The sequence below is a fragment of the Hemiscyllium ocellatum genome, chromosome 19 (assembly GCF_020745735.1).
Source record: "Hemiscyllium ocellatum isolate sHemOce1 chromosome 19, sHemOce1.pat.X.cur, whole genome shotgun sequence".
NCBI lineage: Eukaryota > Metazoa > Chordata > Chondrichthyes > Orectolobiformes > Hemiscylliidae > Hemiscyllium > Hemiscyllium ocellatum.
Window position 1 is genome coordinate 159,004 of NC_083419.1, and position 27,812 is coordinate 186,815.

The following is a 27,812-nucleotide window of genomic DNA, read 5'->3' on the forward strand; positions in this document are numbered from 1 at the left end:
TTGTACACTACGTTGGTTTTGCTCATGCTGGGTATCGGGTCCTTTGTCCTGGTGAGTTGTTGTCTGAGAGTGGCTGTTGGTTTGTGTGCTGTTATGAGTCCTAGTGGTCGCAGCAGCCTGGCTGTCAGTTCAGAAATGCTCCTGATGTATGGTAATGTGGCATGTCCTCATTTTGTTGTCTTTCCCTTGGGCATCTGTTGATGAAATTGCACGGTATCCGTTTTTGGTGAATACCTTGTATAGGTGGTGTTCCTCTTTTTGTAGTTCTGGTGTGCTGCAACACACAAACGAAGTTGCATCAGGACATTATTCAAAAGGGCCACAATACACTGCAGCACACCAGAACTACAAAAAGAGGACCACCACCTATACAAGGTATTCACCAAAAACGGATACCCTTGCAATTTCATCAACAGATGCCTAAGGGAAAGACAACGAAACGAGGACAGGCCACAACCCAAAGGACTGGCCACACTACCATACATCAGGAGCATTTCTGAACTGACAGCCAGACTACTGCGACCACTAGGACTCAACAGCACACAAACCAGCAACCACTCAGACAACAACTCACCAGGACAAAGGACCTGATACCCAGCATGAGCAAAACCAATGTGGTGTACAAAATCCCATGTAAGGACTGCACAAAATACTATATAGGACAAACAGGAAGACAGGTAACAACCCGCATCCATGAACACCAACTAGCCACAAAACAACACGACCAGTTATCCTTAGTAGCCATACACTCAGATGACAAACAACATGAATTCGATTGGGACACCACCACTATTTATAGGGCAAGCCAAACAGAGAACAGCCAGGGAATTCCTAGAGGCATGGCACTCATCCACAAATTCTATCACAGACACATCGACCTGGACCCTATATACCGGCCACTGCAGCGGACAGCAACTGACAACCGGAAGCGGCAGATTCAAACCACTATAAATGCCAGAGGAATCAGCACGGAAGCGCTTCACAGGAGGCTCCCAAGCACTGAGGATGTCACCTAGAAAGGGGATGAAACGTTTGCAACAAAAACTCCCAGCTCGGCGAACAGAACCACAACAGCATATACAGTAGATTGCCATGGAGAAGAGATTCTCTCAGATGTCCAAGACCAGAGTGCTGAAGAACAAGTGGTTTAGAGGGATTCTAAGGAAAATATTTTTCACCCCAGAGGGTGGTAGATATATGGACTGTGTTGCCTGATGGGGTGGAAGCAGCTGCTCTGGTAACATTTAAAAACCATCTAGACAAGCACTTAAAATGCCAGGGCAAAGCAGGCTATGGACCAAGTGCAGGCAAATGAGATTAGTATAGTTGCTTTTTGTCGGTCTGCATAGACATTGTGGGCTGAAGGGCCTGTTTCTATACTGTATGACCATTGTAGAAGGTTATCAGGGACATGAATAAGGTGGTTAGAAAGCAGCTCTCCTTAGTCGAAGATTCAACAACGGGGCATAATTTTGAAATGAAAGATGGGAGATTTAAAGAATTAAGGAAAAGCTTTTTCCACCCAGAAGGTCATGTCAATCTGCACTGCCTGGGAAGGTAGTTGAGAGAAGAAACCTCAGCCTTTAGGAAGTACTTGGACGAGCACTTGAAGTGTCACAACATTGAAAGTTATGGGTCTAATGCAGGTAGTATTGTAGTAGACAATGATAGGCCAATGGGCCTCTTCTGTGCTGTAATTCTAGAACAATGGCATTTGCTACTTAACTAAAGTGCAAGAATTTTCACAACAGGGAGTTAACTAATTTTGTGCCATGTTCAGATAGACACTGCAAAAAAGAAAATCACTGAGCCGCTGACATAGTACTGGAACTTGGGTCTTCCATCAAAAAAATGCAAGCGTAGTCCCAACGTAATTGGACAATCAGCAGGAATGTTCCTCTGTAGTACCAAACTACATTACATTTCTTTACTCAGTAGTAGGGGCATGGAACATGCTGCCTGAAACAGTAGTAGACTCAATTTTAAGGGCATTTAAAATGGTCATTGGATAAACATATGGGCAAGAATGTACAGGTTGGCACAACATAGTGGGCTGATGGGCCTATACAGTGCTGTAATGTTTTACGTTCAATGTACATCATTTGGAAGAAAACTCAATAAGAAAATCTGAAAATACTAGTTTATTCACACCAAGTGGTACAGTATGGCCTTCAGGCGGTGGTGATGCTTTCGTGTTGTTCACAATCTCACTAAAACAAAAGAACAAAAACTATAGCATAATTAAGCAAACAATGTATGAACAGTACATGGTTGGAGACAAAAATCTCCCATTAACTATTCCGCAACTCCATACATGGAGCCAGCCACAAAGTCTCAATGAGTGTCTCCTGTAAGTAACTCTGGAACTGCATCTTTACAGGAAGAGGAGTAATGAAGGCACAGCTAGTGCAAGCACAGACATTTCACACAGTTTTATTTCTATAATTTTGTATAAAGTCTACATTACACCCAAACTACAAAACAAGTCTTTCCACAGTTTGAGATGTTCAGACAACAGGGGCTGAAGAAAAGGACAATTACTTTGGTTCATTGTTCTCCAGCAGAATATACCTAAATTGGTCTCTGAATTTTGCTGCTCTAAAAGCCTTCCATCAGTTCTGCCTCGAACACAAGATTTTATTCTGAAGAACACAAATTCTGTAACAGTGGGATGACAAATTCACAACTTTAAAAACTCCATTCCATCAATAACCAACTAAAAAAAAAACACAATGCAGGAGTAGTAACCATGTTCTGAACTGGCTGATTCAAGGATTCATGATTAACCAAAAAATGTTAATTGAAATTTGTCCTACCAAGAAAATACAAAACATTATAAGGCTGTTAAGTAACTATTAGTTGTTTATAATAAGCCAGTACAGTGCAGTTGTTCCTCAAGGCCACAGAGTAGGCTTCACTGCTGCTTGCACTCAGATGGTGGGTTCGGATCCTTCTGTTAATGAGAGGAGAAGAAGGAGAGAAAAAACAACACGAGAATCATTATAAGTAGAACAAGCAGCCCAAAAATAAGTGCTACAAGTACTTCCACAATATTTGTTGTGGTGACCTTAGAAGAATTAAGTTGAATTGCAATTTAGATACCTTCACTAAACAGTTTGTTCTACATTGCACTAATTACAAAGGGAAACAAAATTCTTGAAGGCAGAGTATTACGTATCCTTGGTACGTTTTGAATCACAATTCTATTGCCTGGATCCACACGAGTAAGTTTTCAAAATAAAAGTTTTCCTTCAGAAAACTATTTTTGGACCAGAGCAGCTTTTCAAGTGGATCCTGGCTTAAGAAGCCACTGAAATTCACCACTTTTGGAACGAAATAGATGAACATACTGAAAGGAGGGGGTAAGGGAGGAAAGCACTTGGTGCACTGATACCAACACATTCAAAACAACTTCAGTTTTGTTTTATTTGTTCATGGGACAGGACTGTTGAGAGCTTGGCCAACATTTATTACCCATTCCTAGTTGCCTAGAAGGCATTTTGGAGTCAACCACATGACTGTGGGTCTGGAGTCACATAGACCGGACCAGGTCAGGATGACAGATTTCCTTCAAGGGACAACAGTGAACCAAAAAAGTTTTTACAATAAATAATCATTAAATGATCGCCATAAGGCAAGTACTGTAGTGCAAAATTCCAGATTTAATCAAAATTACACACCTGACACCACCAGGGACCTGGATTCAAATCCAGCTTCGGGCGACTTTGAGAGGAGTTTGCACATTCTTCCCATGTCTGCATGGGTTTCCTCCAGGTGCTCCAGTTTCCTCCCACAATCCAAAGATGTGCAGGTCAGGTGAATTGGCCATGCTAAACTGCCCACTGTGTTCAGGGATGTGTAGGCTAGGATGATGAACTAGTTAGGGATAAATTTGGTGATGGGATAGGGATGTGTGTCCTGGTGGGCTATTCTTCACAGGGTGGGTGTGGACTTGTTGGGCCGAAGGGCCTGTTTGTTTCCACACTGTAGGGATTCTAATTCTAATGGTTAGATCCAAACCCATTGGTCACCAGATCAGCTTGGGTTTCTAGGTCACCAACTTTACAATTATTATGTCACCACCACCCATACTAGGTAGGAAGTCAACAAATTTGTTTCAATTTACATACAAAGCAGAAAAATAATACTCCCCGAAATAAAAGCAGAAAATGCTGGAAGTGTGAACAGGTCAGCAGCTTGTGTGGACAGAAAGAGTCAACATTTCAGGTTGATGATACTTTGTCAGAACATGAAAATAATTAGAGACATTGTTTTAGGTACAAAAGGCAGAAAAGGTGGGAAGCTACAACAAAAGGGAAGGAGATTAGAATGATCAGACAGCGATGCAAAGGGAAGAGAAGACAGCCACAGGGCCAGTTACCAAAAGACTGGCTTAAAGAGCTGCATTTGGGAACAAGGTTTCTAGACCAATTTCTTGTTTCTTTTCACAATGCACCACTATTGTTCATATAATCTCTCCTGTTTCACCCAATCAGCTTTTTCCCTTCTACTTCACCCTTCCCACATCTGCAGTTGCTGGAAACATATCATTCCCATGTCTGGAAAATCATTAGCTCTAGGTTTTTTCCTCCAGAGATGCTGCTTGGCTACAGTATATTCAGTTTTTAAAAAGGAAATTCAAATTGCCATCATCTGCAGTTATTTTGCTTGGAGAACACCAGATAAATAGTTAGGAGGCAGGCCTACTTTCAGCACACAATGTAGGAGACTGTCATTTTAGTCACAACTGTGAGCATAAAACTAAATATTTGCATCATTCCAAGACAGTACCACGTATGAAGCGAGGCTCTAGGCAAAAGGTCACATTCCCTAGCCATACACAGACTAACAGCAGACTCAGCTGCCAATCTATAATTGATTATATTTACTGAATGCAACAGAAAGCAGAAAACATTTTGGATGGAACAGCACACCTTTAAACCTTAAGCCTCATGCACCTAAGTCTTGTTTACAACTCAACTTTGGTAAACATCTGCATTCATGCTACTCCCAGAGGACAGAGGTTACCAACATCAAACATGACAGAGCAAGCATAGCAGACTAAATCCTGCAGCATGCCTTGAAGCTTGTACATGTGCAAGCTAGAGATTTTCATGCTAAGCATACATGGCCTTCACCATAGTCTTTACAGGTATTTCATTATCTCCGATACAGCAACATTGGTAATGATCTTCACGACGTATAAGTTGTGAAACAGGAGACAGCTTGGGTAAACAGAAAAAAGTAAAACCTCAATGTGCCACACGTCAGCTCTCATTAGTAAAATCTAAACCCCCATAGTATCCCTTTGCCTAAAGAAATCTGCTCAGATTTTCCCTCCCCGACAAAAACATCTCCATAGCTTCACCCAGCCTATATGGCCTCAGCTTTCTGCCCTGGGGATCTTTGTGCTCTTCCAATTCTGGTCTGTTGATTATTCTTCGTTTTAACATTACCAGCTGTCCCAGTCCTAACTGAAATTCCATCTCAAATTTTTTCCAGCCTCCCTCCACCTTTAATAGACACAAAATCTATTTCTTCACAGCCAAACAAGGAGATACTCAGACCAGTAATCACAACTTTGTCAGTGTCAAGTTGTTTGACAATACTTCAGTTAACTGCTTTGCAGTATTTTATGTCAGAGATAACACAAGTTGAGCTTTCAAAATCTGCTTCCTGTACCAGGATTGCTGACAATTACACCTAATCCAGAATTTCTCACGTTTTTTTCGTGACATGATGGGAACAAGTTAACTTCTCATCAGATGTGCCACTTCTATTAAGAAGCCACTGTAATAACTGGATTCAAGTACTTCATCATCCTTGTTACACATTGCTAAAGCCAAAATTAAATTAGTCACAGACATCAAGAGTTTCAAATTTAACCACTGCTGGGGACCAGGAAGAGAAGAAGGAAATAAGAAAAGGCACACACATTCCACTGCACAGCTGAAGATTCATCATCCAAACCACTTTCTACAATAGATTCTATCAATGTATTTGGGACTGGAATTAGGTCAAGATTTGCAATTCTGATAGTATATTTACTTTAACATACCATCACAGTCCACTAAAGTAGCTCTCTTAGGATTAAAGGATTCTATATTTAGAAAACTGGGTAGAGGTTTTATGTTCACTCAAGGTGTGGCCATTAGTCTAAAATCAAACATTAAAAAGAAAACAGACCCAAAGTCACACATCAAGATTTAAAAGGAAACCCCTCATTTTCTTCAATGCCAACAGGTGAAAGGAAGTGATGCTTCCTCCTACTATCTGTTACTGTTTGGAAGACAGGCTTGCTACGAGCAAAAAGAGAAGACAAAAAGGCATGAAGTGAGGCTTTTACTGAAGGCTTTATACCCTCAATTGGAAGTGAGCTCACCAATGGGATTTATCCGAGCGGCAGGTTAAAAGCAGCATTGGGACAGGGTGAGATAGTCACCCTTTGTTCTTGCCACTGACCCAACCATTTCCCCACAAACATTCCCAGCTAATGGTCCCCTGTGATTCTGGGAATGAAGGCCATTTCCCAGCAGCAGCTATAACTTCCCCATTAGCATTGTTGAACACTAGCACAGCCAACCTCTGACTAACAGCATTCACTGAGACAGACCACTGCTCCCAGAGCCTGGATTCAGCGCAAGGCCTACCAGCTGCTGCACCTAGATTGTTGCGTGTGCACTCAGCCCACACTCCAGCCACCACCAAAAATAAAGTGGTTCTGGAGTAGTTGCATCTTTTACTCCCAACACAACAGTGTCCTTTCCAAGGGAATTGGAAAAATGTATTAAAATGGCTTGATGCATATAGTCTTTAAATGCTAGCCACAGCCTATTTTCAAAAACATGTATTTCTAGAAGGTTAAAATAGCTAGATGCGGCCAGCAAGGGAAATTGAAGATAGTATCTGATCAGAGATAGTGGCAGCTTAATTTATGCAGCAGGATGGTCTGGTACATGAGATTGTGAAATGTTTGTTATTGTTTCCTGGGTCAGTGCACTGTGGAAGTAGGGATAAAATTATTTTACATCTAATATGGTACAATGAGAATCTCGCAGTAAAATATCCACTGGGGGATTAAGCAACCATAATACAATGGAATTATATCAAGTCTGAAATTGACATACATAAATTGTGGCATAGTCATAGCAATCATCCCAGTTCCAAAACATTTTTTGTGTAACGTTTGAATAAGTCTGACCCTAAGTCCACACCCTTATTCACAGCAGCTTATTCCCATTAGTAGCCAGCCTCTTTTTTTTTTAAAACCCAACAGTTACTAGTTTTATTTACCAATACTTTAAAAACTATGCTCAAGGGGTCCAGCAGGCAAAAGAGAGTTAGTATTGACAAATTGCAAGTATGTAAGATTTGCTCACTCTGCATCAGATACCAGTGGCTTTTCAAATTTGTCATCCAAATTTGACCAGTAAACACTAGTCCTTTAGAAGGAAAACAGAAGACAGTATAATATTAGGCAGCAAGGAAACAGCAGAGACATAGGACAAATATTCTGTGTCTGTCTTCACAGAAGATAAATTATAGACCAGAAATAATGGATTACCAAGGGGCTAACAAATAAGGAATCGAAATTCATTAATGAAGAAACTGAGGAAATGTTAAGAAATTCTAAGAACATGATAGAACTGTAAGCTGTTATGAGAATAAGATTCTAGAACTGTCTCAATGGATACTAAGTTAGCAAAGAGAAATAAAACAAGTGGTAGGTCTTGACAATTGTTAGGAAGTCTTAATGTATTTAGGGAAAAAAAAACAGACAACACAGTCAGATGTACAACATGGGAACAGACCCTTTGGTCCAACACATCCATACCAACCAAATATTCTAAACAAATCTAATGCTATTTGCCAGCATTTGGCCCATATCCCTTTAAACCCTTCCTATTCATATACACATCCAGGTGTCTTTTAAATGTAATATGGTCTTACAAAAGAAAGAGTCAGTGTCTGAAAATGAACTAGTCACGTAGATAAAGAGAGACACCAAATGTAGTATTCTTGGATTTCTAAAAAAGCATTCGATCAGGTGTCACAGGAGCAATAAATGTGAGAAGTGGCATAACTACCGGTGCATGTTGCAGAAGCTGGCATTATCGATTCAATAATTTTGTATACAAGAACAAAAGGATTTTTTTTAGTTTAATAATGAAAAAGGTAACCTTTTAGAACTGAGGAGGAGAAGAAATTTCTTCACCCAGAGAGTGTGAGCCTGTGAAATTCACTAATCGGTGACTGAGGCCAAATCATTGTTTTCAAGGTAGATGTAACTCATGCTAAAGGAATCAAGGGATGGGGTAGGGGGAAGACAGAGGGAGGGTGTGTGTGTGTGTGTGTGTGTGTGTGTGTGTGTGTGTGTGTGTGTGTGTGTGTGTGTGTGTGTGTGTGGGGGGGGGGGGGGGGGGGGGTGGGGAAGATAAAAAAGAGAGAAAACAAAAATCAGGATATTGAGCTAGATGATCACACCGAATGGTGGAGCAGGCTCAAGGAATTGAACAACCTACTATCGTCTATATTTCTATGTAACAAGCACGAGTTAGAGATTTCACAACTGATTTTGGACCATTGAGCCAGTACTTAAATATAGGGGATTTTGTGAAAAAAAACTGGCCAACTCATGTAATGTCAAACCCATGACTGTTGCACTGTTAAATGTTCAAATACAACTGTTTTAGTTGTTCCAAGACTAACATTTAAAATACACAAGTTAAACACGGCACACACAATAATTGATTTAAAACATTATTTCCAAGTTATTTTGTCCTTCTGCTGTAGTAACATGTTTCTGTATAGCTGTTTTTCAAACAGGATATTGGTAAACCTGGTCATTACTGCAACAAGAGTCAGATTAAAAAGTGTCACTCATTAATTAGTATTTGACAAAAGCAAAAAACATGTAGAATGAGTTAGTTAAGTATTATATAGTAAAGATCAGCAAGCCTTACCTACCAGGGGTAGGGTAATTTCTAGCCATCATTTAAACCTAGTAAGGAAAAATTCAGAGAGCAGCTGACATGAAAGTACAAGACTTGAAGCCAGTAAAGATTTTGAAACTCCAACAGGAACTAATTCAGCAAGAGATTATAGCTAAATCTACATATAATTTCCCAGCTGTTAGAGCTAATCTCATTATACTATTTCATACTGTTAAAAACATTTATTCGAATTTACATCTTAGTACAAATAAATCTCAAAAGCAAGATTAAGTTTGGGTTCTTTGGAACATTACAAATTATTCAAAATAAATTATACCCTCCATTATTACAGCAATTAAGCACATTCATTTAATTATATATAGAAAGCTAGCATGAGCCCAAATACTGCTGACCCAGTACACAATGCAACTAATAGTCTTTGAGCATTAGTTAAAAATCTCAACACCAGGTTATAGTCCAACAGGTTTAATTGGAAGCACACTAGCTTTCGGAGCAACGCTCCTTCATCAGGTGGTAGTCCACCTGAAGGACTTCATCAGACTACCACCTGATGAAGGAGCGTCGCTCCAAAAGCTAGTGTGCTTCCAGTTAAACCTGTTGGACTATAACCTGGTGTTGAGATTTTTAAACTTTGTACATCCCAGTCCAACACCGGCATCTCCAAATCATTTGGGAAATTAGAGGGGGTTGTGGGGAGGGGAAAACTTGCAATTACAGCTGGGTGTAGGGACCTAAAAAAGTAATCAAAATATTCTCCTGGCTCGGTCATGTTTCTTTGCTGAGAATTAGAACCCAACTGGAGTTTTAATTTCTATCTGTGGTGTGAAAAATTCTACATTAGATTTAGAAACATTCTGCAGCACCTGTATTGGTCATTTATTTTGGCACACCACAAAACCCAGGCTCTCAAATATTCAGAAATCTGGACAGAATTTCTGGATTAAAAACTCTTCTCCCACCTCCCAGTCCTGAGACACTGAGCTCACCATTATTGCCATCCAATTGAGCTCCCCTAGTTTCTCCTCAAAACAGGTCCAATGTGCAAATTCAACCCTTTCCAAAAAGGAAATGGCCCGTCAACAACAGAATACAATTCGACTGAAAATCCTAAACAAAAGCTGGCACTATCAAAAAACCTTTCCCATTCATTCAGCATTTATTGAAATTCTGGAACGTTGCCTTGATTTTCAAATAAGCAATAGGTATCTGTTTGCTCCTTCTATTTTATCCAGCCTCTCAAACGTGTATCCACCCACCCAAAAAGCCACATGTAGCAATGTTTTGGAACCCACTTTCCCAAATCTTAAATACTTTCATCCAATTCTCTAGACTGCTTCACAACTTCAAATCTTCCTTCTGTAGCATCAGTATCGTCTATCGCACTAATCCCTCTCCATTGATCCATATTAGTGGTTGATTTCAATGAAGTGATAAGAAATATGTTCACGTTAGACTGCTGAATTTAATGCAGTCTTCGAAGTGAAAAGCTATTGATATTTTAAGCTCTGTTCTGCACATTAAACAATCTGTTGCTAAGTGCCCAAAAATCTCCAGTTCAGAAACAATGGAGTAGAAATTACTTCATATAAATCAAATATATACTTAGCAGAAACTGGGGAGGTGCTATATACCAAAAAAACCCAAAAAAATGCTGATGCTGGAAATCAGGCAGCATGTGTGAAGAGAGGTTTAGCTTGGGAGAATCCAAGAGCTGCTGATGGGGACATGGGTAGGTGACAATGGGTTGTTTGTGGTAGCAGTACACCTAATGACAAGGCCTGGTGTATGGAGGTTGGGGAGTAAGGTCCTCAGGCCTGAAGGCTGCAGAGCCCCCAAACGGAAAATGAGATGCTGTTCTTCGAGCTTACACTGTGCTTTGCTGGAGCATCGCAGCAAGTCTAGCACAGATGTTGGTCAGAGTTCATAGTGGTGTCTGCAGGCAATCGCAACCTCAAGATCATTTATGTGGACAGAAAGTAGATGGCACTCTGTGAAGTGGTCATGCAGTCTGCATTTCATCTCCCTAAGAGACCACATTGTGAGTAGCAAATACAGTAGACTAGTTTGAGTGAAGTACAGATAAATCACAGTTTCATCTGGAAAGTGTATCTAGGGCCTTGGATAGTGAAGAGGGAGGTGGGAAACAGGCAGGTGTTACACTTTCTGCAACTGCATGAAGTGGTGTCTTGGGGAGGTGCTGGGAGTGGACAAGTGAACCAAGGTGTCTTAAGAACGAAATGCTGAAAAGGCAGGGAAGAGATGACTGTCTGATGGTGGCATCCCCCTGCAAAGTGGCTATGGGTGTGGGATGCTGCTGAAAATGTGTTGCTGGTTAAAGCGCAGCAGGTCAGGCAGCATCCAAGAAACAGGAAATTCGACGTTTTGGGCACAAGCCCTTCATCAGGAATTTTGATGGTGAGGTTGGGGTTGGAGCAGAGGGCTGCACGTTCTGAGGGTGAGAGGTTGGAGTGGGTAAGAGGGGTGGACAGGTTGAGTCGGTTAATGTCGCGGCGGCAGTTGGCTATAAATAGATTGAGGTTGGATAAGAGGCCAGCACGGGGTGTCCAGGTGGATGGGGTGTGTTGGAGGCAGGAGAAGGGGTCGTCAGAGGGTGGTCGGGAGTCTTCGTTGTAAAAATAGGCACGGAGGCGAAGGAGGCGGAAGAATTGTTCAATATCTCACCGCATGTTGAACTCATTAATCCGAGGGCATAGGGGAATGAAGGTGAGGCCTCTGCTGAGGACTGATCTTACATCCTCAGAGAGGGGGTCTGGAGGGATGGTGAAGACCCGGCAAGGCTGGGAGCTAGGACCTGGTGTGGGACTGGAGCTGGGAGTGGGGGCGGGGTTAGGGGCATGGGCGGGGACGGAGATCGACGTAGGGGCGGGGTTAGACATGGTGACGAAGCTCGGTGTGGGGGCAGGGTTAAGCGTGGGGGCGGGGTCATGCGTGGTGACAGAAGTCGGAGTGGGGTGGGGTTACGCGTGGTGACAGAAGTCGGCGTGGGGGCGGGGTTGTGTGTGGCAACGGAAGTCGGCGTGGGGGCGGAGACACCTGAGGCGCTATGGTCGTGCAGGTTAGTGATGTCACTGGGGGCGGAAGTGGCTGTGGCGACGGCAACCGAAGGGGCGGAAATGGTTGTGGCGACGAAAGAACCGTTGTCATTCCAGATAGCCGCAGGGGTCGCGAATCCGTCGGCGATGGTCTTCCTGGCGATCGCGGAGGCGGTTGTCTGGGCGGCAATCGCGGAGGCTGCGAGATCAGTGGGGGCGGAAGTGATGTCACAGTCGTCGGCTGTTGCCGCAGGCGCTGTAGCGGCCGCGTGCGTAATGGCATCTGACAGATTGCAGAGGCTGATGGAAGATTCTGGAACAGTTGAGGAACCACGAGTGTGGGGGTAAGTACATGAAAGTTTTCGGTACTTAGTCTTTAATTTCTGGTATGGCTAGGAAGAACTGTTTGTTTAGTGTATGGATTCTTCTGTAGAAGAAGAACAGTAGAGGTCCTTTGCAAGTTTGAGAGAGTGTTGTCCTGAGCTGGGGTAGGGCTGATTGCAGGGAATGTAGGTAGCGACGCATGGCTGCAAGGGTGGAGCGGAGGATCCGGAGGGAGGTCTGTTGCTGGAGGCTTCGGATTTGTTGTAGGTACAGGTTGTCCTGGTTGGGTCCAAATTTTGTTGGTTGGAATGTAGTCCGGAGTCCGTGCGGGATCAGTCAGTTCCGTAGGCAGGTGCTGAGGAAGGAGGTGTGGCTGTGGTAACGAGTTTGTTTGAGAACGTGGCTGAAGAGCTTCTGTGCAGAGGAGATGACCTGGGAGGTGCAGTGAGAAAGAGACTCACTGAAATCGTTGTAGAGGGAGGAAGAGAGCTTCTTCAAAGGAAGGCATCCTTGCAAGAGGATTCGCAGTAGGTTAAAATCTTCGAGTAAAGAGTGAGGACTGCAGATGCTGGAGATCAGAGCTGAAAATGTGTTGCTGGTTAAAGCGCAGCAGGTCAGGCAGCATCCAAGGAACAGCCCTTCACAAGCCCTTCATGGGTGTGGGATGGTATGGGAGGGCCCAATTGGTTTTTTTTGATGGGGGACAGAAGTGCAGAATATGAGTCAGACACAGCTGAGGGCACCGTCAACCATGGTGGCAGGGAATCCTCAGTTGTGGACAATGATGGACATTTTAGCCCCCTTGCAGAAGCTAGTATCGGATCAGATACAAACAGAAAAACCGGGGAGAATGGAATGGAACGTAGTTGTTGTGGGTATGTCTGCCGAGCTGGGAAGTTGGTTTGCAGACTTTATCCCCTGTCCAGGTGACATCCTCAGTGCTGTGGAGCTTCCTGTGAAGCACTGCTGTACTGAGTCAGTTGGAATTTATTTAGTATCATTCCTGCTGGTTCCAATTGTTCATTGCAAACTAACTTCCCAGCTCTGAACACACCCACAACAACTGCAACCAGCAACCAAGCTACAAACCTTTATACAAACATTGAATGGAATGGAGTCCTTACAGGAAGAAGGATGTGTGGATGTACAGTCCTGGTAACTGTGGGAGTTGAGTGTTTCTAGGTGCTATGTATATCCAGGACATGGGAAATTCACTTTCACAGGGAACACTGAACATTTTGTAGAGAAAATACTTTCACCTTTGACAACTTAGCAATGTCTTTTGCAGATGTAGGCCACTAATGTTGGTAAAAGATTTCACTTTTTAATGCTTGTTACAATATCCCCTTCACTGTTTCTACACTATCTAACCAGCTTAGAAGGACTTTCATTCACTTTAAATCATATTGTGCTTGACTTAAACATTCTTCGCCTCTCACTATTTCACACCCAAAACCTAATCAATTCTGAAATAGAAGCAAAACACTATGGATCCAACAAACCAGCTATAGGTAGAAAATGCAAGAGGAACACATGAGTCAGGCAACTTTGGAGACAGAATTAAATGCCATGGAAATCTATAGCACAGAAATAAGCTAGAGTCCATGCTGGTCAAAAACAATGACTTTAATACCATTTTCCAGCATTTGGCCCATTGCCTTACATGCCTAGGCATCAAGTATACATCTAACTACTTAAATGTTAGAGGCAGAATCCCTCATATCAGCCTTACAGGCAGTGAGCTTCTCTGAAATGACTTCCAGACTACTCAGACCTCTTGGCTTCATGGTAGCCCACAAACTCAACACACTAAAACGGTAGCAAATGAACTTAAGAGACTGCGTACAAACAACAAGCAAAACGAGTGCAATTTACAAAACACCTTGCAAGGACTGTAACAAACAGTACATTGGACAAACTAATGTTGAAAGATTAAATGGGAACCTCTCTCTGGACATTAATGTAATATTAAAGAGTTAGACTGCACTAACTGAACATTCTGGAAATGGGCGATGACAACAATCATGCAAGAATGTGAATGACCTCCACTCCAATTAGACAGCCACTTGATACTACTCCCCCTATTACTAGTTTAAACTATCATTCAATCTCTTCCATTCAGAAATGCTATCTAGCTATCCCAAAGTTAGGTATACCACACCTACATTGTCTTGGGGAATCATGGAGTCAAAAAATCATCTGCATAACAATTCCCCAGAATTAGGACATTAGCATTATCCCAGAGGATGATCTCATCCTACCAAATTGTACCTGGATAACGTGACTGAGGGCATAGCCGAGGGTTGTCTTGAGTGGCATGTGACTGTGGGGGAGCGGCCAAGTATGAGCATGACCATGACCATCTGACCTGTATAAAAGGGGATTTTTCTTCTGTGTTCATTTTGGCTCTACTTCATACACCTCCAAAGAGAGTCAAAAGGGGATCACCTAGCTTGTACAAGCTTTAATAAACTTTAACTATTTGCAGAAGTCTGTGCGCACGAATTGCATCTTGTGAGAAACCTCAGGAAGAGTACCTAACAAAAAACAGGCAGAAAACTAGCCACCAGGATACATGAACATCAGCTAGCCACAAAAAGACATGACCCACTATCACTAGTATCCTTACATACAAAGGAGGACGCCATTTTGGGACAACACATCCATCCTCAGACAAGCCAAACAGAAACATGCACGAGAATTCCTAGAAGCATGGCATCCCAACCTGGGTTCTCAACACATTGATTTGGACCCCTTCTACCATCTGAGAAAACGAATGGAAATGACATCACCCACCCAAAGAAACCTAAACACATAAAAAACGGGACATACCACCAATGTTTCGCCACAGGCTCACTGAGGTTACCCATTTTGATAACAAAACATCTGAAGACAAACCTTCCAACTCAGTGAGCAAACTTACATCCAGAGGCAGTGAGCTCCAGATTCCCACTACTTTCTGGTAAAAACATTTCCTCACCACCTATAAAACTCCTGCCCCCTACTCTACATCAATGCCCCCAGTCACTGCTTCCTCCAAAAAAAAAACTGGGAAAATTTCCTTCCTACCCACCTATGCCCCTCAATTTTAAACATTATCGAGTTAACATTTTGGTTTGAAGTGGCTATTCATTTGCTGGTATCCTTTCAGAATCTGATTTATCATGTATTAATGTTTCTGATCACACATCTGCAGTATGTTTTCTTTTCAAATCGTAATTCTGAGAATTGAAGATTTTCTTCCCTTCATTAAATCCAATCTGTTATTGTTAGTCTCTCAAATTCCTTAAGCATAGAAGGAAAATATCTGGCAGGAGACCAGCCCAGGCCTCAGGTCGTCAAATTCTGCTCTCTCTTCAATACTCATGGTTTTCATCTTCTAGGAATCAGAAAACTACAACATAGAACAAAGCCATTTGTGCCGATACAGAACCTTGGGAAAACCTCAATCGTCTCACTTTCCTATTCTTATTCAATAGCCCTGCAACGTTTTTAAACATAAATTCAATTAATCCTGCTTCCAGCAACCTTTCAAGCACTACATTACAGATTATAATGCAATACAAATAATTCTTATTTCTGGTACATTTTGTCAATTGCCTGTCGCCTACGATCATCAAGCCTCTGTCACTACCATTTCTTATTTCAAAGAAAATCCTTCATGACATCTTCATTAGGCTTCACTGCTCAAGGAGAACAACTGCAACATCTAGCCTCTCCATTGACAAAGTCTTAGCAATTTTTCACCTTTGTTCAACTCAAAAATAGTACAAGACAGGTTTATTTCCGGTAAATTTAGTACTGCTCACAGGTTTACCTGAAAACACCACTCTGTACACAACTTAGCTGGACGAAAACTTGGGAAAAATGGTTCAAAATCATTTTCAGTCTTATTTGCAATCGAAAACCTCCCCCCAAAGAGGATGAGTGGATAAAATAGTTCATTGTAAATGTAGACCATCACAAATAACATACATGCAAAAAAATCTTTGTATAACAAAAACTATTTGCCTGTAAGAAAAAATCATATTCTAGAAAGTGAATTCAAATTCCCACCTTAGGGTCATAATCTGGGTCATTTTCTTCATCTGCTTCTTCCTCTCCTTCCTGTTTAAAATAAGAGGGCAATGAAAGTGGTCTAATATTTTCTAGAATCAGCAGGACAAACAAACCAAATTAGCATGACATGCTCATTTGTACTACTGTCAGAGATATTTTCCCAAGTAAATGTCGCAAGATAAAAAAAATTACCTCATCATCTGCCTCTTCACCCTCCTCGTCGTACTGTAGTGAAAGAAAAGGAAAATTCTCAAGCTGATTTTTTCCTGCCATATCAAATTAGAATCATTGCCACAATGGGAACTCTGCAGACTTCTCATCAAGTCAGTTTGCATAACGTGAGTCACTTTCATCACTATAAAAGCAAAATAAGGCAGATTCTGGAAACTGGAGTCAAGGAAAATGCTGGAGAAACTCAGCAGGTTTGACAGCATTTGTTAAATACATTATTTCTCTCTCCATGAATACTACCAGACCTGTTGAGTTGTTTTCAAAAACCTTATTCTAACTTCCAATATTCAGCACGGAATTATTTCCAAAATGCTCAACTGAGCAAGTTATGCAACTTTAAGAACCCAATTGACAACCCTTTAAATCCTATGTTAAAACAAGATATAACGAACCCGGATATTCAGGTGACTGCATATCAATTATTCTTTTGGACAAGCAAGTGAATAACAATATTGTAAGATTTAAGGCTTCCTTCAGTGAAGCAGCTTCACAGACAATACATTTTCCTAACAATACTTGTTAGGAAGATATTTTTGTACAACAGTGGAAATAGTGGAGATTAGTTGATAAATAATTTACTCATTTTGAAAAGTATGGACTTAAAGATAGTCAGCACAGCTTTGTGCGAGGGGTCTTGTCTAAATCAAATTTGATTGATTTTTTTGATGTAGTGATGAAGAAGATGGATGAGGACAGGGCAGTGAATATTACCTACTTGGACTTAATTAAAGCATTTGACAAGGTCCCTCTTTCATGGTCGACTGGTCCAGCAGATTAAATTGCATGGAATCTACAGTGAGTTGGCAAGTTGGATACAAAATTGGCTTGATCATAGAAAACAGGGGATAGACATAGATGGGCGTTATTCTGACTGAAGACCTGCGATCAATAGCGTTCCACAAGGATCAATGCTAGGATCTCAGTTGTTTGTAAAATCATTTGGATGAGAAAATACATAGAGAGTCTAGATCAGCAAGTTTGCAGAGAACAAAATGGAGTTGCAAATGGTGAGAAAGGTTATCAATGTTTTATGTCCTGCTACATCCAAACAGTTGAAAGGTTGGTGGAAAAATAGCAGATGGAGTTTAATTTGGACAAGCATGAGATGATGAATTTTGAGGGTTAAAATGCAAGAGAAAAGTATCAGTAATGGCTGGACCTTTAGGAGCACCGATATACAAAGGGATTTTGGGGTACAAGTCTAGAGCTCCCTGAAAGTGGCAACACAAGTGGATAAAGATGGTAAAGACAGTATACAGCATGCTTGCCTTGATCAGTCAGGGCACTGTGTATAAAAGTTACCAAGTCATGTTGCAACTGCAAAACTTTGCTTATGTCACATTTGTAGTACTGAATGCAGTTCAGGTTGCCACAAAATAGGATGGATGTGGAGGCTTTGGAGAGGATGTAAAAGAGGTTCACCAGGATGTTGCCTGGACTAGTGTATCAGCTGTAAGATGGGCCTGGACAAAATTGGATCGTTTTCACTAGAACATCAGAGGCTGAGGGATGACCCGATAGAAGTACATACAATTATTAGAATTGGGGTCTTTCTTTCTCCCCATCCCCCACCAGGGTGGAAACATCAAATACTAGAGAACATTGACTTAATATGAAGGGGGCAAAGTTTAAAAGGAGATAAGTGTTGCAAGATTTTTTCAAAAAGCAGAGGATGATACATGCCTGGAACATGCTGCCAGGAAGGTGCTGGCAGCAGATACAACAGCAACATTGAGGGGCACTTAGACATCTGAACAGGCACGGAATTCAAGGATACACAAACCTACCAACACACTAAAACAGCAGCTAATGAACTTGAAAGACCCTACACAGACAAACTAATGTCATTTACAAAATATCTTGCAAGAACTATAACAAACACTACATTGGACAAACAGGCAGAAAACTAGCCACCAGGACACATGAATGTCAAATAGCTACAAAATGACATGACCCACTCTCACTAGTATCCTTACATGCGTATGAGGAAGGACAACTTCGACTGGGACAACACATCACCCTAGGACAAGCCAAGGGACACTCACGAGAATTCAAAGAAGCATTGCACTCCAACCGGAACTCTAACAAAGACGTTGACTTGAATCCCATTTACCACCCCCTGAGAAAAAAAACACGAAATGACATCACCAGCTCTAGGAAAATAAACAGAAAGCAGATGAGACTACCAGTGCTTTGTCCAGAGGCTCACTGAAGAGGTTACCTAATATGGTGACAAAACATCTGAAAACAAACCTTCCACCTCAGTGAGCAAACCTACATCCAGAACCTCAACTTGAGCAACAGATTTTCTCAAAACTCACCAATATTGTGGAAAGCTAGGGAAGAGAGAGTGTAGGGCTCCAAGCAGAGATATTTGTATCATGAACAGCCACAGGTAAAAGTGCCAGAAGACTGGAGGATGGCTTACATTGTGCTATCATTTAAGGCAGGCTGCCAGGAAAACCCAGGAAACACCCACCACTGATAGGCTCCCTGGTGTAAGTTGTTAGAGGGGATTCTGAGACACCGAATCTAAATGCATTTGAAAAGGCAAAGATTGATTAGGGATAGTCAGCATGGTTTTGTGCATGGGGAATCATGTCTTAAATTTGATAAAATTTTTTGAAGAGGTCACCAAGGCGACAGATGAAGGCAGAGGAGTAGACATTGCCTGCATGGACTTCAGCAAGGCCTCTGACCAGGTTCTGCACAGCAGACTGGCTACTAAGGTTAGATTACATGGGATCCAGACAGAGCTAGCCAGCCAGCCAGATGCCAAACTGATTTCACTAGAGAAGTGGGGGCAGTGGCAGAAGCTGGTTATTCAGGATGTTTGTAAGGAGAAAGTGAGGACTGCAGATGCTGGAGATCAGAGCTGAAAATGTGTTGCTGGAAAAGCGCAGCAGGTCAGGCAGCATCCAAGGAGCAGGAGAATCAATGTTTCGGGCATGAGCCCTTCTTCAGGAATGAGGCGAGTGTGCCAAGCAGGCTAAGATAAAAGGTAGAGACGAGGGACTTGGGGGAGGGGTGCTGGAAATGCGATAGGTGGAAGGAGGTTAAGGTGAGGGTGATAGGCCGGAATGGGGGTGGGGGCGGAGAGGTCAGGAAGAAGATTGCAGGTTAGGAGGGTGGTGCTGAGTTCAAGGGTTGGGACGGAGACAAAGTGGTGGGGGGGGGGGGGGGGGGGGGGGGGGAGGGGAATGAGGAAACTGGGGAAATCGGAGTTCATCCTTTGTGGTTGGAGGGTTCCCAGGTGGAAGATGAGGCGCTCTTCCTCCAGCCGTCGTTTTGCTATGGTCTAGCGATGGAGTCGTCCAAGGACCTGCACGTCCTTGGTGGTGTGGGAGGGGGAGTTGAAGTGTTGAGCCACGGGGTGGTTGGGTTGGGTGGTCCGGGTGTCCCAGATGTGACACCTCCTGGGACATCACGACCAACCAACCCAACCACCCCGTGGCTCAACACTTCAACTCCCCCAAGGACATGCAGGTCCTTGGACTCCATCGCCAGACCATAACAACACGACGGCTGGAGGAAGAGTGCCTCATCTTCTGCCTGGGAACCCTCCAACCACAAGGGATGAACTCAGATTTCTCCAGTTTCCTCATTTCCCCTCCCCCCCCACTTTGTCTCAGTCCCAACCCTCAAACTCAGCACCACCTTCCTAACCTGCAATCTTCTTCCTGACCTCTCCGCCCCCACCCCCCCTCCAGCCTATCACCCTCACCTTAACCTCCTTCTACCTATCACACTTCCAACACCCCCCCCCCCCCCCCCCCCCCCCCCCCACCTTTTATCTTAGCCTGCTTGGCACACTCTCCTCATTCCTGAAGAGGGGCTCATGCCCGAAACGTCGATTCTCCTGCTCCTTGGATGCTGCCTGACCTGCTGCGCTTTTCCAGCAGGATGCCTGTGAGCAAGTGTGCCATACGATTGATGCTGGGTCCACAGTTGATCATATATAGAAATGATTTGGATGTGAATATAGGAGGCACGGTTAGTAAGTTTGCAGAGGACACCAAAATTAATTTCAGAGGACAGTGAAGGTGATTATCTAAGAGTACAATGGGATCTTGATCAACTGGGCCAGTGGGCTGAGGAATAGCAGATGGAATTCAATTCAGATAAATGTGAAGTATTGCATTCTGCTAAGACAAATCAGATACATAGTACCTTAAAAGTGGGGTCACAGATAACAGTAGGGAAGGTAGTATTAAACATGTGTGGTTTGATCAGTCAGAGCATTGAGCACAGGAGTTGGGATGTCATGTTGAGTGTACAGGACATTGATAAAGCCACATTTGGAATACAGCGTACAATTCTGATCACCCTTCTATGGGAAGGATATTCTTCATCTGAAAAGGGTGCAAAAGGATTTACAAGGTGGTCACAAGACTGGAAGGTTTGAGTTAAAAGGAGGCTGGATTATCTGAGACTTAGTCACTGGAATGTAGGAGGTTGAGGGATGACCTTTGAGGTTCATAAACATGAGGGGCATAGACAAGGTGAACAGGCAAGTTCTTCTCCCCCAGGGTAAGGGAGTCCAAAACTAAAGAGCACATATTTAAGGTGTGAGAGGTAAGATTTAAAAAGGGACCCGAGGGGCAACTTTTTCCACACTGTTGCACACAGGGCAGGTGGTGACTCATTGGTTAGCACTGCTGCCTCACAGTGTCAGAGACCAGAGTTCAATTCCAGCTGCAGGCGACTGCGTGAAGTGTGCACATTGTCTGCATGGGTTGCCTCCCACAATCCAAAAATTCAGGTTAGGTGAATTGGCCATTCTAAACTGCCCACTGTATTCAGGGATGTATAGGTTAAGTGTATTAATTAGGGGTAAATGTAGAGTAATAGGGTAGGGGATGGATCTGGATGGGTTACTGAGTGTCAGTGTGGACCTCTTGGGCCAAATGGCCTATTTCCACAGTATAGGAATTCTATGATTTTAAGTATAGAATAGGTTTCCAGATAAAGTGGCAGATACAAGTACAGTTATAACATTTAAAAGACATTTGGACATGGATAGGAAAGGTTTAGAGGGCCACAGACCAAACAGGACTAGTTCTGTTTAGGAAATCTGGAATGGCTTGGACATGACGACGAAGGGCTGTTTGTGTTGGATGACTCTGACTATGTCTTCAATAACAAGGTGTTTAAGTATCACTTTTAGTTCCACTTTCAGGTGAACTGGATTAAATGATTCAGATATCACAGCCCGAGACTCAAACCACAAGACTTCATGAGGTTCAGAGTCAATGATAAGGATTTGTACAAGGGCAGCAAGGTGGTTAGCACTACTGCCTTTTAGCGCCACATCCCTGAGTTTGATTCCAGCTTTTGAGATCTCCCACATAGAATACATTTTGCACCCTTTGAGCTCCCACCAAATGGTGTTCAAGATGGAGAAGTACTGATTAATCAGCTTGAAATAGACCAGTACATGGTTCTTCACAGGAGACAGTCTTGTCCATGTTTGACCTGATAGCATAAAATTTCATGAGCTCTTGGCATGAGGACATCCCTGTCAACTCATTGTGCGCCATGGTGCCACCACATTAACTGGGCCTGCCCTGTAAGAAGGACAGAACATACCCAGATCTGTAGATATTGTTATCTGCGACCAGTGCGCAAAGTATAATTCTATGAGGAAGACTACACCAGGCTGTTACTTGACTAGTCAGCGAGACAGTTCTCCTGATTCTTGCACTAACCCCCGATGTTAATAAAGAGGACTTTGTAGGGTTGACAGAACAGAGTTGGCAATCATTTCCGAAACTTTGATGGCTATCAGCGGTTCCTCACAAGAGAGTGACTCTCTTCTACTCTTAGGGTGAGTCCATAACTGGCTGAACACTGATGCAGACTCTGCAGATACTGCTACACTTGGGGCAGAAGGTGGTCGCATGAACAGGTGGTGGGGCATTGGTATGACAACACACTTCTTACAATGGTTTCGCTTGGCTTCTGCTTTTTCCTGACAGCAAGTCTCAAGATGCTTGACACCTTCCCAGCTGCTGCTCCTCCATTTCGGAGGGTTTGAGCCAGTAATTCCTTAGGTGTCGGTGGGAATGCTGCACTTGGCCAGTGAGGCTAGATGGTATCCCTGAAGTGCTTCCTCTGCCCACCTGGGCTCATATGCCATTCCTGAGCTGGGAATATACTGCCTGCTTGCACAGTCTTGTGTCAGGCATGCAGGGATACTGGGGCCAGATGCTAGAGATGTTGAGGATGTGGGGTGGTGATTCTTTGCAATGCCAGGCCAGGCTGGAGGAGGACCTTCACTTTGCAGATGTTTAGGGAGAGACCCATGCTCTCTCGTGCCTCCTTAAAAAGGTCATGGTAGTCTGGGAGTTTGTCCTGAGCTTGCACATATGCAAGCATCATTCGCATATTGCATCTTGCTTGCACTGAGTGGTGTGATTTTGTTGGCTATAATTATTACTAGGACAGAGACTTCTGTTCTCAGAGAATCAGAGGAGAAGAGGCAATCAAGGCAGTGGAGCTGAAGCCTGACTAAAATAAAATATGGTTACATCAAATGTTAGAGCAGGAAAGACCATACACTGATTATGCGGAGTTCTTTTGAGAAGAATAGTGCATAAAGGATTGGTAGATTAAAATCAGAGCGCAGGAAGAAAATGTTACGGTAAGGAGAAATATAGCAAAATTAATTCAGGGTTAGAGTCAGAGATGTACAGCATGGAAATAAACCCCTCGGTCTAACTCATCCATTCTGACCAGATATCCTAAATTAATCTAGTTCCGTTTAGAGGCATTTAGAGGCTCAAATTCCTCTAAATCCATCCTATTCATTCAACTATCCAGGTGCCTTTTAAATGTTGTAACTGTACAGGTCTCCAACATTTCCTCTGGCAGTTCATTCCATACACACACTACCTTCTGCATGAAAAAGTTGCCCGTTAGATCCCTATTAAACATTTGTCCTCTCACCGTAAACCTGTATTTTTGGATCCCCCAACTCCACAACCACCTGACAAAGAAGCAGCGCTCTGAAAGCTCGTACTTCCAAATAAACCTTTTTGACTAAAACCTGGTGTTGTAGGATTTTTAATTTTGCACACCCCGGTCTAACACCAGCACCTCCAAATCATGATTTCAACATATTGACATTCTCTGGACTGATGACACACTCATCCCTGACTCAACTACAATCATGTCCTTTTCCTTGGTGAATACAAAGTACTCATGCACAACTTCCCTCATTTGTCATTGAGTGGGCCTACCCTTTCTAATAACATTCATAAAAAGCTTTGGGATTGTCCTTGACACTGTGTCATGGTCCTTATTGCCTCCCTAACTTCTTTTAAGTCCAGGTTTTTACTGAATTCAAATAGCAGCATGTGCCATGGTAGGAGTTGAACCCAGTTCTCCAGAACTGCTGGGCCCGTAAATAATTTAACACTATGTAAAGTTTTCTTGAATCTTTAGGTGCCTCGACTGCAAGATAAAATCAGATTTATCAGAACACTAAACTGCTGCCCCATATGCTAAGTATATGAACTATTCCTGGACACAAGGTGTTGCCAAGATAAGGAGTTTGCATTGCAGTATTGATTGGACAGAGGGCCTTTTGTTTTGTTTTTATGAGAAGAGGAGACTGCAGTCAGTGATGCACTTGTTTTACATCTATCCTAATGTTCAACTGAAGCAGCACTTTTGAATGATGAAATTGAATAGTACAATATTCACTTCAGTGCAATGTCAAATGATAACATGCTAGTTTATTTACCCTCAAATGGCTATGCACTGGCCATATGGCTAATTATGCAAAATATCATAATGAATTTTAAAAACACTAACAGCCCCATTTTTGGGTCTGTGAATAATACGAATCAATGTATATAAAAGGATTCTTGAACCTTTAGGGGCCTTGACATTAAGATAGAGATTCCCCACCTTGAGAATTTACCACTTTTTGTTGAATAGCAGTAAAATTAGCCTCTAGTAAAATTGGCACATCTATTTAAAATCATTCACTATAATCATATCTGTGGATAGTCAGCAAGTTTCATTATTCATCGTTACAGCTGATTTCCCTTTTGATAATTTTTTAAACCCAGACTCTGCTCTTCTGCAGTACTCAATCATTTCTAAACATGACAGATGGTCCAGGCTCTTTTTTTTTAAATCCATATGCTCTTAGTTGAAGAATGCATTTTTGGTAACCCACTAATAGCTAGAATGTACCAAGATAGCTGTGCATAGCACCACTAAAACAGTTTCTACTGACATTTAGAAAGGGACTTACATCATCGTCATCATCTTCAATAGCTTCTCCTGTGAAGTACAACACTGCCCGTGGAATGATGCGCTCATGCAAGAAATGACCAATTTCAAAGTCAGCAGCAAGTATCGCCTCTGAATCTTCATCCTACAATGAAATTTAAAACCTCAATTTCCAACAGTGCAATGGCAATACAATCAGATATACAAGCAAGCAGCAGCCCATTCAGCTCCTCTAGCCTGTTTTGCCATTCAAGATGATTATGGTTGATATGACTAACCTCAAATTCACATCCCAACTACCCTGATACCCTTCGAAATAACTCGTCTCCTGCTTTAAATAGGCCGAGCCTGATTTTTAATTAGTGATCCTTAGTTTTGGATTCCCCCACAAGAGGAATCATCCTCGGTCAAGTCACCAGGTTGTGTATTTCAATCAAGTTACCTCATTCTTCAGCAGATACAAGCCTAGCCTTTTCAATAAGGCAATGCCCCCATGCCAGGTCTTAGTTGAGCAAAGCTTCTTCAACTACTGCCAATGCATTTTAATCCTTCCTTAAATGAGGTGGCCAATATTGTACTCCAAATGTAATTTTTCCAGTGTCCTGTAAAATCCAAGCATAACCTCTAGGTTTGTACTCAATTCCCCTTGTGATAGGTGATAAATTTACATATGAAAGAACTGAAACCAACATGTTAAAGTCTCATCTGTTAGAATGACCAAGTCTTTTTCAATATATAATTTCAGTTGCATCACACTGTAAACTTTTGCCATAAATTCTGTGTCTCACAATCTTATTACTCCACAACCACCTGAAGGAGCAGTGCTCCGAAACTTAGCACTTCCAATTAAACCTGTTGGACTATAACCTGGTGTTGTGATTTTTAACTTTGAAAAAGTTAAATGCTTCTCTCATTTCCTGCACTTGTATACTCTTTTTGATTCATGTACGATGGCAAACAGATCCCTTTGCATCTGAACTCTGCAAATCTCTCCATTTAGATATGCTTTTTATTCTGTCTATCAAACGGGACTATTTCACATTTTCTTGCATTGTACTCCACATTTTTACCTATTCAAATTTCCCATGTCATTTTGTAGCTTCTTTCGGACTCCTTCAGCACTTGTTTTTCCACCCATCTGTGTCACTAGGAAATGTTAACCTTTAATCCCTTCTTTACAGTGAGCAAGTTTAAGACAGTACTATCTTAAAAAACCTCAAATCAATTCAACCAAGCCACTTCTCCATCAAACACCTTCCTGTTGTGCAAGATCTGAGTCATTACCTCGAAACTGGGTTATCTAGTAACCGATTAGTCCCACATAACAGACAAGTAATTAAAAAACCATGTTGTCAGGAAGCAATTATACAGTAATATATTAAGTTACAATATATAGAAGAAATGAAAGATAGCAACTATACTACTTCAAGTCAACTTACCAGCTCTCCATTCTCGGGAACTGCAAAGAAAGAACATAAATTAGCAACTTCACAAAATATTCAAAGATATTCAAATCTTTTCAACTCAGTTCATACTTACCTTCAGGGGGTGAAAAAAAATTGAAGAAAGAGTCATTTGGAACAGTCTTTGTTACAGTTCTAACAGTGCCACGACCCTTATGCTTCTGTTTCTTCTTAATGGTTTTCATTGTGATGTTCTTTCCCTTCTTCCAGTCAATCTGGCATCTGATTTGTAAGTCGCAGAAATTAAAAAGCACTTTCTATGGTAAGCTTTGAAGCTAAACATTAGATATACTAATCTACTGCAATAGGAAAGAAACAGACTTTTTACAGTCTTCAATATTGCTGTCAATATTAGGTAGCTCCATTAACTACGTATGCTCCTTGACAAATATTGTACATTACTTGCTAGAATATCAAACTCTACTTGTTCACCTCATTTAAAACAATTTTCAGTGAGGAGTTGTGACTCAAAACCTAGTGGATAAAGTAAACACCATCCTCAATTTTGAGGAAAACAACAAAATGGTGATATCAACAAACTCTGTACAGAGTGCCAGGCTATTGGTCAATTACCGGTTCAAATTCCACCAGGCAGTGATGAAATTTAAATTTAATGAAATACTCAACTGGAGAAAACATCCTCACTGCATAGAGGATGTCAGGCCCTGTTAGAATTGTGCTTCAATCTGGTTCTCCCCCACCCAACTCCGCCAAATACTTCTAAACTGTGGTTGAAAGAACTTTTGATGAGGACTCATCTACTGTGGCGTATGGCTGAGGTTAGAAACAGGAGGGGAGAGGTCACACTGCTGGGAGTTTTTTTTAAAAAAGATAACCCTCCGCAAAGTTCCAGGATGTGGAGGAGAGGATTGCAAAACGATCCTGGGTAGGAGTGAAAGGAACAGGGCAGTCAATATGGGGGACTTTAACTTCCCCAACCTGACTGAAAATGCTATAATGCTATGTCGGATGGATCAGTTCTTGTCCAATATGTGGAATGTTTTTTGACAGTATGTTGAAGGGCCGACAAGAGAAGAGGCCACATTGGATCTGATACTTGGTAATGAAGCAGGTCAGGTGCTTGATTTAGTGGTAGGTGAGCACTTGAGAATGTGACCATAAATCGGCTACATTTAGTTTAGCAATGGAAAGGGCAAGAGCAATTATAATGCGATTAGGCAAGACTTAGGAGGCAGCAAAATGCAGGGGATGGGGACAATCGAAACGTGGAGCTAGTTTAAGGAAGAGATATCCCATGTCCTTGATGGGTATGTCTCTGTTAGACAGGAAGGAAGGGATAAGACAAACTGGTTTACTAAAGAAATTACATCTCTTGTTAAGTGGAAGAGGGAGGCTTGCGAGATGTTGCGAGGAGGAGATGATTCAGATGAGGCAATGGAGAGTTACAGATTAGCGAGGAAGGATTTAAAGAGAGTCAAGAAGAGCAAGGAAGGGACATGAACAGTCTTTAGAATAAAGGAGAA

General features: G+C 42.2%; 1 protein-coding gene across 3 annotated transcripts in view; it reads right to left on the minus strand.

The window, feature by feature from the left end:
- Positions 1-2,122: 2,122 nt before the first annotated feature.
- Positions 2,123-27,812, minus strand: part of nap1l1 (nucleosome assembly protein 1-like 1) — a 103,326-nt gene continuing 77,636 nt past the window's right edge. For 2 of the 3 annotated variants that reach the window (XM_060839567.1, XM_060839566.1), the window contains 6 exons: positions 26,405-26,550; positions 26,305-26,324; positions 24,888-25,010; positions 16,583-16,615; positions 16,388-16,438; positions 2,123-2,953 (listed from right to left, as the gene is read on the minus strand). In XM_060839567.1, coding sequence (XP_060695550.1) covers positions 2,915-2,953; positions 16,388-16,438; positions 16,583-16,615; positions 24,888-25,010; positions 26,305-26,324; positions 26,405-26,550 — 412 coding nt within the window. In that variant the 3' untranslated portion in view covers positions 2,123-2,914. Of the gene's footprint in view, positions 2,954-8,963; positions 9,002-16,387; positions 16,439-16,582; positions 16,616-24,887; positions 25,011-26,304; positions 26,325-26,404; positions 26,551-27,812 lie in introns of those variants that run through there. The other variant, XM_060839568.1, reaches the window with a different exon arrangement.